The 12317-nt window shown below is 35.1% G+C and overlaps 1 protein-coding gene across 1 annotated transcript in view; it reads left to right on the top strand.

The window, feature by feature from the left end:
* LOC113491903 (dual 3',5'-cyclic-AMP and -GMP phosphodiesterase 11-like) overlaps positions 1-9136 on the top strand; it is a gene marked incomplete at its 5' end in the record, with an annotated part of 40259 nt that extends 31123 nt beyond the window's left edge. Inside the window, 2 exon segments of the mRNA XM_026869121.1 lie at positions 8032-8139; positions 8788-9136. Of these exon segments, the coding sequence (XP_026724922.1) occupies positions 8032-8139; positions 8788-9090 (411 nt within the window).
* Positions 9137-12317: the final 3181 nt, after the last annotated feature.

Raw genomic sequence — 12317 nt, 5'->3', positions numbered from 1 at the left:
TTTTAGCTCGGTATATATTAAGAGGGGCGTCTGTGCTAACTACTCTCATAGATCAATTTTAGTCTCGCACCTGTCAAAACTTTACCTTACCCGACGGTAATTGTTTGCGGTGTTTCGCCTTAAATGGTGCGAAATTCGTACTAAACTGACGGACGAAACAATGAGATAACTTTACTTTTAGGTAATCACTCTAATCCTCTATGCTTTTAGTTACCTACTTGGTTTCGTTTTGTTCAACTTTTTTGGGCTTTGTGCTCCTAATGGCCTTTATTAGAAAGGTTTTTGTTGTTTACCTGTTAATTTAATATATATTGCCGCTTGAAAGCTTCGCGTTTTCGCTAATTTAGTAATTACATACGTAACTGAATGTCTGGTAAAATGACAGTGATACATTTAATCAAATATTTGATGCACCTGCCTCAATGACCATTACAGAAACATTAAGTTCGCCATTTTTTCGTTTAAAAGAAGTATAAATAAATAAACAAAAAAAATCATCACGATTTAAATGTTTGCCTAGGCTAGCGTAGATCTATTTTTATTTATAAAGTTTTGATAGAAATAGAAAGGGGTTAAAACTTTTTAAATAGAATAGAAATGATTAGCTGACACAATTATATTCGTTTTATTAATAATCTACACTGGGTTGTTTAACTTTAGAAATATTCACAAACTAATTTATTCAATGAGTCGGCTTCAATAATGCTATAACTTTTGTTTGTTGAGTTAATAAAATTATGGGGTGTTATGCGTAACTTTAAATTATGTAATTTGTTTTCCATTTCGAATTTCGATTCTTGATTAGACAAAAAATAGCATCCTTTTCATTTAGTTAGCTTTCCAGTCTATTGTAATAGTTCAATTGACTCTTAAAAATACATGTCCCAATGGGTACCGCTATACAGAGATAGATGGTTACTTAAATGGAACGTCCAGTTTAAATAACATATTTTTCTCTCGTTGGTTGAAAAGAAAATATAGACTAACTTATGGTTCTCATAACATTTGACAAAGTGCAAGCGACCAGTGTTCCCGCGTTGATATTCCAAGCAGTTTCATTCAGTGTGTGCAATATATCACACTACGGTACATTAAATGTTTTAATACAAAACAAGAGAGCAATAAAAATACATGGTGTTCAGTAGTCGGTACTGCTTTTTTTATTTCACTGAACATTATGTCCGTTATCATTTGTAAAACTGGAATGATGAAGTTTTCGGGAATCTCATAATAATTGTCATGTCAATTTAAAACCAGGAATGTGTAAATGGAACAAGTAGGGAACATCACCATGTATGTCATAGTCGATGTTTAATTCAAAGGATCTCGATATTGCAATATTTGTAAATCATGTCATGTCACCACCTGAGCAAAGCGACGTCGGGTCTATATAACACGTGAATAAAATACAACGCGAAATCCAAGTCTCATGAATATAAAAAATCAAGTAAGCGAAAGTCTGACATGATAAATGTCCAACAGCATTATTGTATTAAACTCGCGATATTATTATGTCTTCTATTATTATTCTCCACATATATCTGTCATCGAGTGCCTCCTATCTATTGACAATCACTTAATCCAAGTATTGTAATATATCTTTGGTGGACATGGCTTGATTTATGGTAACAAATGGCTACTGGGAATGTTCCCTGAGATGGGACCTGTTCGTCGAGCATCGCTCAGCTTTCGAGCGTGAGTTTTATTCATCGATGTCAATTTTTCATCCTGCCCCGCAAAGATCAAGCGTTTCTCATTCGTCAAGTACTTCGAGGAATCTCTGTGGAGGTGATTTTACTTATGTAAGCGGTTTTTGTTGTCTGGTTTGCTCCCATGGGATTTTATTTGTGAATTGGTAATGTAGGAACAAAGAACAATAGCCGGTTCCTTTGTTTTTACCCAAAATCGTTCAGTCTTGTGTGACTGTCTTCAAACCGCAAAAAGGTAACACTAGGTTAGACGTGATTCCACCAACATTTTTTTACCTATATATGAATATTTAAATAATTAACTAGTTTTCTCTTGAGTTCAAAAATGTTTAACCTCAAAAAAACTTTACAGCCTTGTAAATAATTTTCAAGATTTTACATAATCCGTAGTACAGGCACATCTTGCCGAGATTCGTCAGAACTGTACGAGTGCACATAAATAATTCGCAAAACACGACCCGCTCTTGGATAAATTGCGCGCTTAAAAATGCTATCCCTCTTTAGTCACTTCATGAATTTCCTGGTACCAGCTGGATATATCAACGGACTCACATAAACAAGCTTCCAAATATCCTCGGACTATTTTTCTGTAGAGGCTTCTTCATATTAATGGTTTTGAGGTTAGCTTAAGGTATCTTTTCAAACAAATATACTGAGTCCGATCTAAATAATAGTTTTAATATCTAATTTTCCTTTATTACCATCGAGGAAGGAACCTGTAGTTTTCTTTTACCTCGAGGTTATTGTTACCTTAGGTATTTTTTAGTTTCGTCTCCCATTCATCAGTAACATTCAAGGCTTTGACATGTGGTATATGAAAACAGAAGCGCCGAGGGATTTATATTTTTTGTGTCTGGTACGTGAGTCTTATAAATGTACATTTAGTAGGGCACAGTTTGGTGTATTACGAGTATTTTGTATATGATACATACGCCTCCGGCCGTGAATATTTCAGCAGAATATGTTTTCTTTAGATGGTACGCTCGTTTAAATTATGAATGTGATTCATTTATCTTAAGCTTAACATACAGAATTTTGGCAGGAGGGAATATTTAGAATCTTTTTACAATTCAAATTCTTCTCAATTGGCGATGGAGAAAAAAAATATTCTCACCAAGGTCGATCCTTTTGGAGAATAATTTTGTCTTAGTTAGATGGTATCTGGGGAATAAGTATGGCGTCCTGGCCCGCCTCCAAAGCCGTGACCTTGCCAAGACTGTCAGTTCATGCGTGCTCACGTATCCATTGTTTATGAAAACGATTTGCATATAAATGCCTCTGAAAGATCGCGCTACATAGATAGTGCACTCTATGGCCACACTATACATATGTCTTGACGAATCGTTTTCATTCTATCATGTATTTCGTAATTTTTGTTTGAAGTCAGAGAAGATAGCTAGATAGTTTATGTTTATTGTGGCATCAATTCAGAATCATATCCTTTTGAAAGGAGTGTTGCATTCAGTCGTATATAAAGAGTTTTATAAAGAGTACTAAATATGTGTCTACCTTATTTCCTCTTAAAATTGGTCAAGACTGACCTAATTAAAAGAAACCTGTGAACATTTTTGAATGTAATTATCACGTTCACGTTTTTGTAAAAAGCAATTCTCGTCTGCAATCCTTTGTGTGGCGTGAATTACTTCGCGATAATTAAAATTTGTAATGGTTTCTTCGTTATGTGACACTTAGACTTCACGTAATTAAATATCGTTGAATGTTTCCCTTAAGAGAAAAAGTATTCACGAGAAATATTTTAGCAATGAAAGTAAACTTCAAATATGAAAAAGAGATGAAAATAGAATCAACGGATGACAGTGTAAACATAATTAAATACCGGGAATCGTCTCATAAACACGGGTATTTAACAACACAAAACCGAGACATATATAATCCTTTGTTAAATTCTGATGATAATCTTAAATGCTAAATGGTTTATTGAGGTAGGCATGAAGCATAAATTACCGTAACAATATTGAGGCTCGAAGGTCACAGGAAGTTGGCTTTACACAGTATTTATTTCTCAACATCAATATTCCAAGGAAAATTATAGATAAGAATGCAGTACATACGAGGGAATAAAATGTTTACGCTTTTCGCACAATAATCGTTTGTTTATGGGTCTCTCGAGGACAGTTGACTATTAGAATTTTGTTGACTATTAACGTTTTCGTATGGGAGTGATCATTTTAAAATGGCCTTTTGCAGCATGACTAGGTTTTAAGTTCCATTAAAATTTTTGGACTTACTACCATATTGTTTTTTTAAACCTAGGTTCCATATACTTCGATGACCAAATGTCTTGCCTTACCAAACCCTATATAATTACCATCCATTTGTTTGACAGTGTATCGTTCATATCTAATACCAAGGAAACAAACACCTGTGTAGTACCATAAATAGTTGAATCTTTATCCGGTCACCTAAAAACGTAACCTCAATTAATTGCGAAGTTATTTCAAGTAGTTTTCGGACAACAGCAGTTTTGGCCGTGTAACTTCTCGAAAGGATAATGGACTCTTGATATAAAAGGCCAGCATTAACACTCTTACGGTACGTCGGCCGAATCTGTAACGTAGAGATAAAAAGTTCTATCCTTTGTTCACATTATGGAACGTGAAATTTCCAACCAGTTCAAACATTTTCGAGGTTTTGTGTTACTAATTCAGTAATTTACTAGATTTCGGGTTAAATTTGGACACTTAAAAGCTTAAAATCTGAACTGCCCTTTAGCCAAATGAGATTGCGACAATCGTAATCGTTAATATATAACGCTCGAATGTTTGACAGTGACAAATCTAAGTCACATGACTTAACGGAAGCAGATGTCATTTTAATACAATTAAATATTTCTATTAATGCTACTACTTCAAAAATGCTACCTGGCTACAGGTGATAATACATATAATTTAATCTGCTAAGAGGCAGCTAATGATTGTAGTAACGGGAATACAACATCGTCATGGTTTGAGATGGCTACGATCGAAGCACTAGTAAAATATCTTCGCTCCCTACCGAGAAATGTAAAAAGTAAATACTTGAGAGACTGATTCAATGCCAACAACTTAATTTACTCCAGAGACCGTACGAAGAGCTTTAACATTGTGAGTTTGGCACAGAACATGTTCTGCTTAAATCTTACAAAAATATATACTGCGTTATTCACATTGGATTCGGAACGTCCTATACAAATAGTTGTTGTAAATATTCCGATTGACAGAAATATTTAGATCGTGTCAATGAATGTGAGACGTGAAATTGAAGTTGAATATTTTGTCACGCGCAGGATGAAGACTGATAGAAATGTGTCAAAGAGTGATTTTGATGTTTGGTATTAGCTCAGTCGCAGCCTTAAAGGGATTTAGCATTCCTGAACGTCCCATTGTACCCATTACTTTTACGATCCTTCCAAGATCAGAATCGTAAATGAAACTTCGATCTAGGACGTTTCATTTTGATTTCTGCGAAGGTTGAATTTTACTCTTCTAAACTTCCTCGTAATATAGTTTTCTTCCCACGAAGATATAAAATTCTTCTGCAAGGAAACTTGTATCTGAATTGAATTTCGTGCATGTGCTTTAAAGCTATTGAGTTAGTGAGAGCAAGTTTTTATTTCAGCAATTCTAAAGTCGGTCATAGCCTTAATGTTGGATTTGACTCCAACTCCTAAAGTTGATTATGCGGAAGGATTTTTGACGCCGTGCCAAATATTCCATGAGAAAATTAATATTATGGGAGACTGGTAGTTCTCTACGTCCCATTTAGCATTCTATTAGGGTCCCTTAACCAAAGGGTTAAAACGAAACCCAAAAATTAAAAATAACTATTGCTACGACTTGAACCATGATAGCAAGAAAGATGTTTAATTTTTTTTGTAATATTTCTGTATCCCTATACCAACATTACGGTCATAAACCTGATACGTGAACAAGAATCCCTAGTCCGATTCCGACTTGCTCTTGACCCATTTTTAATTAACTACAGAAATTAATGGACAATACTCATGGACTTTTATACCGGAAATTATTATGTTTATCCACGTGTTGAATGAATGTCACTCGAAACAGATTGTCAAATTCAACGGGACACGTGTATCGTTAAACATTGGCTTTAAAATCGTGCATAAATTGTGACACAATATGCTTTAGTCATGGCTCTGAAGAGGCATGCGTAAATGCTCAACAATCGTATAACAAATTGTGTATGTTCCCAAATATCAGTGTGTGAGTAATTCTAAATGAGCCTTGTTTTCAACCGATTTCAGAATGGACTAGGTGCTCAATTTGTCTGTATTTATTTATGTTTTTTGCCTTATAACGACCTGAATGATCCGATTTTAGTTTTTTTTTATGTCATTCGATCCCATAAAAAAATCAAGCATCAAAGTTATTTATTCCAATAAATAACTAAATAACTAGATATGTATGTTTTTGTTTTCAAAACAATAATGTTATCTTCAATTAATTTTGTTATCGAACACAAAGCATCTACATCAATCACTTAAGCACGTCAAATACCTAGCGACGTAATAAATATTCAAATTAAATTACAGACGTAAATCAAATTGGTCTCGCACAAATGCTTTCCTGCACTTACTAAACTTCAGTTAGCAGCGGTCTACAATTGAATACTAATCAATTTATATCAGATTCAAATTGACTACTGAAGTCAGTAATAGAAATCATATAGCACTCCATGCTCTAACTAGTACCTACTTTAGAATTTTCATGAGATATTTTGAATATAGGTGTTAATGGACTGGTTCCGACTCTACATTTCATCACCCTAACCTTTTCCCAACTATGTTGGGGTCGGCTTCCAGTCTAACCAACTAACGGGTTTCAACTCTTGAAAATGGGGAACGGGAAAACGCTTTATTGTTCGATGTTCCTAAATTTCGTTGACAGATTTATACCAGCAGAAGTTTAACTGCCTTAAAATTCTGGATATTCGCAATACTAGAAAGTGCGATATGTAAGCTCAATGGATAGTTTAAGCCCAATCTGGCCGGCTGACAGGCGTGTGTAATGAACGGTGGCTCGTAATACCTATAACTTCCCCTCTTGGCTGCGCTCCATACGTTCGATTTCGGTTCCACAAATGTTCGTGTTCGCACTGCATTGTAGGAACGGTTTTGTGCATTGAGTCGTAAATTCGGCGATACAACGGATTCCTCAAATAGCATTCTTCTCTGCTGAGAGATTTACAGTGTTTGTCCAAATAAATTATACCAGCGATTGCCTGCGAGTGTGGGCACGTGATTGCTTTGCGTGATTTAACCGGTAAATGCTAAGATTTAATGATTTGTGGCGTCATTTGTGGAATAGAAATGTGTCTGAGTGAAATGAAATTACTGGGATTCGCGGTAATATCGAAGTAATTACAACCGCAATTGAAATCGGAAATTAATATGAATTTAAATCAACAATTCTGTCCTATAAATGAAATCCGCAACTTTCAATAAATAATAATATCTGATTCATGTCTCTACGTCCCTTTCAACTTTTATATTAACGACTCTTATATTCCTCGCTTTTGTATTTTCAATACCGGCGAATATAAATAACAAAACACATCGATTACCGTATTCAATATTCAATAAAATCTTCCATTTCTTTTGTTACCACGGAAAGCTCATTTAAATCGGTGCATAGCAACTGGAAACGTGGGACCATCGTGTGAAATAAATAGAGATGAATGGCATTTAATTTCCGGATAAGTAAGCAAGTTGCAGAAGAAGCAATAATATTGAGTCCGTTGTATGGCGCCTGCCTGTGGACAGATGTGGTCTGCGGTCACTACCACGACTCCGATTACTCGGCCCAGTTTCTGTGCTTCGTTTAGATCCCGATTTAAACGAGATAATGATTGTTCAATTAGTCTTGTCTAAGGAGGCATGGTTTTGGAGCATCTTGTACGAACCATAAGTATAGGCATTATTGCGATGGCTAAATTGTTGTACAACCAATTGAGGTCAACATAGAAGTAGCAGCAAGTAAACCACGAGAAATTTTTGTAGTCTAATTATTCGTGAGTTTAAAAAAAAAAAACATTTCCATTCCTGTCACTCAAGCCATAGGATGCCTTGTTTGTATGGCCTCTAGACAAATCAAGCTCAGTAATCTGTGAACGCGGTGTGTCGATATTAAAAGCGGATTTGATTTAACTAAAACCAGTTGAAACTAGGACAGTCCAAAAATATCCTTTGTATATTCCCAACATTTGGTTAAAACCCTAAATTTGAAGCTTCTACGACGAACCTAAATGTTAGGAACAAAGAAAGTAATGAATTGTATTAAATAGTGTTTCTACGTTGTTGCAGGACGAGAGGTTTAACCACGACATTGACCAACAGACGGGTTACAAAACGAGGTCACTTCTCTGCATGCCCATTAAGGACATTAATGGAGAGGTTATTGGTGTTGCCCAGGTATGTAACCAGTTTGTATTGTACGCAGTTCTTATGAGAATGTAAAATTCTTCGATTTTGACCTAAAAAAGACAAAGAATCCATCCAGCCCTCTCAACTAATCATGTTTGCCAAAAGTCTCATTCAAAGTAAACTTTTGGTCTGTTTACATTAAAATGTTGCTTCAAAAAACATCTGGTAAAACGGCGAAATGAGAGCTTAGCGAAGAAAAGATGAAATCAAAAAAGTTCCCGGCACCCTAAGCGTATTAAGTTATAAATATTCCAAAGTGGAATTGAAATTGCTCGGTGAAATGTTTGCAAACTTTGTATTATCTATCCCATCCAACAATGTCCCCTGGGGGAAAACGAATTAGACTCGCTTTTAAGTTCTTAAAATAAAATATTGCATCTTTTCAATTAAACAAGATTGTTGGACGTAAATAGTTTTTACAAGCGATTAATATTGAAATGGGGTTTGTAGTTTTAGTTACGTTTTATTTTATGAACAATTTCAATTGTAATTTTCGGAACTAACCTTTTGATTGCCTCATTGCGGTTTGTAAAAATATTTAATACAGTATTAGATCATTCTAAGAAAATTAAGTAAATTTTTTGTAACAACGATAACTAAAAATAATACCAAACGCTAATCGCGATTCTCTTACAGGTTATAAACAAACAAAGCGACGGACCTTTCACGGTCAACGACGAGAAAGTGTTCGCTTCATATCTCCAATTCTGCGGCATCGGGCTGCGGAATGCCCAGCTCTACGAGAGATCGCAGTTGGAGGTCAAGAGGAATCAGGTCCTGTTGGACCTCGCCAGGATGGTGTTCGAAGAACAGAGCACGATCGAGCACATGGTGCTGAGGATACTAACCCACACGCAGAGCTTGATTCGATGCCAGCGGGTACAGGTATGTGAGATTATTTTGTATAATGTAAATGTAGCTCAGCCCGGAGCTTTATAAACGTTCCCTTGAATGTAGTTTCTTTTAGCGTATCGTAGGTAATTTTTTGCCCCAATAGTTGACTACACCATGGCAACATCATTGGTGAGGTTGAATTCTTCCAAAATAGTATCTATTTTTCTGACTACGAAAACCCATAAATCATGGCCCATGAGCACTCAGTACTTTCAACTACACCCACTTAATTGTCATTACGTCATTCCAGTCGATTTGCTCGTTCATAATCTAGGTACACGCCTCAAAGAGTACAGGTAACGTACCAGATAATACACGAAGTAACTCCCAAATATAGTTTATCTTATTAGTCGAAATGGAAAGTTGGAAAGGGTATCGCGGAATCCCAAAAAAACTTAGTAATCCCTACTAACTCGGGTAAAGCGAGCCGATATGCGATCCCGAAGTTATCGCAACTATTTACATGTTTGTTTATCGGAGAGACTTGCTTAAAATGTACCAGAATTTTACTTTAGGTTGCGATCAATATTTTTTAACGCTTTTCTTATCTTCACCAGTTTCTTTGTTTGAAGTCGGTTGAATTGCAATTGCAAGTTGAATTTGTTGGTCGGTTTCCATATGCTATTTTTGAGCTGATCTGATGCCGATATCAAATTGACTAATGCTTGTTTTGAAAAATCTATATTTCTTTTTGAATTTTAGTCAGCAGACTTTGGGTTGCCGTCACTGCTCTTTATCCCAAATGAAATTAAAGACATCATGTCTTGTTTTGAATTATCCCTTTGAAACCGTTCAATTTAATTATCCTTGCGAGAAAAGCTGTTCCCAATATCTTAGCGGTGTTCATTATTACCGCGCTTCATGATTGAAAACGAATTTCAATATCGGAATAAGTTTTGATAAATTGATTCATTCAATCAACGAACAATTTGGGTCGACTTTTAATATCAATTTCATTTTCATTCGAAATGCTTTGAGACTTGAAAATTAATTTTACTTGTTTTCGTAATGAAACGTTTGAACTGTTTTTACCATAAATGTTGAGGTAATGGATTGTAGAGGTGCTTACACGTAAGGCGACGGGTTTTATCTAAAATTAATTAACTTTATCACCCGTATTTGGTATCGACCCAAATTGGCAGCAAAAACATTAAGGACCACGAATAAACACGATATTTAGTCATGAAATTAATATATTAAATGTGCTTAAATACTCAGGTGTTTATAAAGCCCTTCTTAGAAGTAAGCCTCCAACACCCAATGACATTGGTCACTAAGGCTGGTTTCTCTGTCACGCTGAGCGACAGCTGACGGCCAGTGCTGATGGATCAAGATGTATAAACGTAGATGATGTATGATGACGTTTTTGAGTCTTGCTGTCCACTCAGAGAAAATGGCCGCGTCCATTTCAGCTTTAGCGCTGAATACAAACTCATAGTTTCCAAAATATGAGCACGTATCATTGTAGACAAGACAGCGTATAGGTTAAGTGACCATGCGTCCAACTTTTAGACTGTCTGTGCCACTGTCCCATGCTAGCTTGCGCTTGCAAATAAATGAACGATAACTTTGATATAATGAGTGACACAATAATTTAAGTAATTTTAAGGACAGCGGACATTTGGCACTATTATTATTAGTCAAAAGTCAGAATATTCGACTTACGTTGCCACGTACATAAAGAGTCTTACCATTCATTCATCATATTTATTCAACCTTCAACCGATTACATTAAGAACAAATAGACGGGTATATTTGTTTTAAAATTATATTCAAACATCCAAATATTCTCTCATTCACTGTGAATAGGAATTAATCCGCTTTCCGGTCCAATGAATCAAGCAGCTTTGAATATCGTCAAAAAGGGCCAAAAGGTGTTAAATTAACATCAACTTGATTAACATTCATATCTTTTGTTTGATATTTCAATGAGTATTACAATTTTGTTTATTACGATGTGGTTTCAATTGAAAACAGCGTTGATACTGACTGTCAATGTTATTATTGTATAAATGCCATGTTATCAATAGATATAATCGGGTGCAAACGGAACCCTATTATAATTCCGTCTGTAATCAGTCTCTCACGGTATCTCCCGATTGGACCGTGTTTTGCAGTAAATCAGTTTAAAGTTAAATATTCAGATATTAAATATTTATTTTCCCTTTTAACACAAAATTAAGCAATAGTTTTTAAGCCTATTTGCACGGAACCCTAAGTGTTATGTGTCTGACTCGCACTTGACCTGCTTGTGTTTAATGTTGGTCTCGACTTGGCAGCGACTTACAACTTATCGACGTTTAAGAATTTGGTCATAACACACAAAAAGTTAAATTTATGAAGGCATCATGCAATTTCTTATTCTCATATCTCTACAAAAGTTCACAATGAAAGTTAGTCTATTCTAAAAGAGTTTTTATCGTCTAAAACTGTTCTAAGTTCCATTTATTTCTGTGAATATAAAGTGCATTATTAAGTTTATTTAAAGCCTCTCCAGCTTTGCATAAATTCGTACTGTACAGTTCCAATGCAGTCTATATGTGAACCAATACGTTACACTTAAACTGATTTAAAATATACTTTGAACTTTTCCTAGCGAGTTTTCAGTTTCAAGGAAATATATTTCTTTTTAGGTTGCTCTATTTTTCATTACTTAACTTAATTAAATATAACTTTTACAAAATAATTTAGTTATCTAATGCTTTTTTTACACTTTGATCTTAGCTAAAAAGCGAGAAGCGATATCTTATGCTATATCACCAAACGGACGTGAGGTCCTTCTTAGAAATGGTTTTGAAATTATTATTTTTATCTAATGCCTTGTCTTTCTGTTTTCTAATATTTTTAGATTCAATTTAAAACCCTATTTTACACATTCAAAACATCTAATAGAGGATTTAAATAAAAAAGAAAGGCTGCCGCGCTATTAGCTTTAAACCTTGTGTCGCTCCTTGGAAAATTTGTAGTGGTGACCTCAACCACTCAGCTGTCCGTTGAAACAAAATAGCGAAGATAATCACGACTCAAACTCCAATCGCAAAAGTAGTTTCAGTTTAATCCAAGGACCCAATATTATCGTTCCCAATTTGGTCTATTTGAGCGTTCTATTAATAGAAACAAGATCATAAGGGCTTCAATCCAAGATGCCGACGATACAAACTATAATTAGTATTATATCCTCGGAAATCCGATCATAAGTAACTAACGAACTATCAATTGTCCTTAGTCCTGCCTTTGTTTAGTAAATCAATTTCTACATGAAAGGAGGCTTA

The sequence above is a fragment of the Trichoplusia ni genome, chromosome 1, assembly GCF_003590095.1.
Source record: "Trichoplusia ni isolate ovarian cell line Hi5 chromosome 1, tn1, whole genome shotgun sequence".
NCBI lineage: Eukaryota > Metazoa > Arthropoda > Insecta > Lepidoptera > Noctuidae > Trichoplusia > Trichoplusia ni.
The sequence above is the reverse complement of the archived record's forward strand: the minus strand, read 5'-3'. Positions and strand labels throughout refer to the sequence as shown.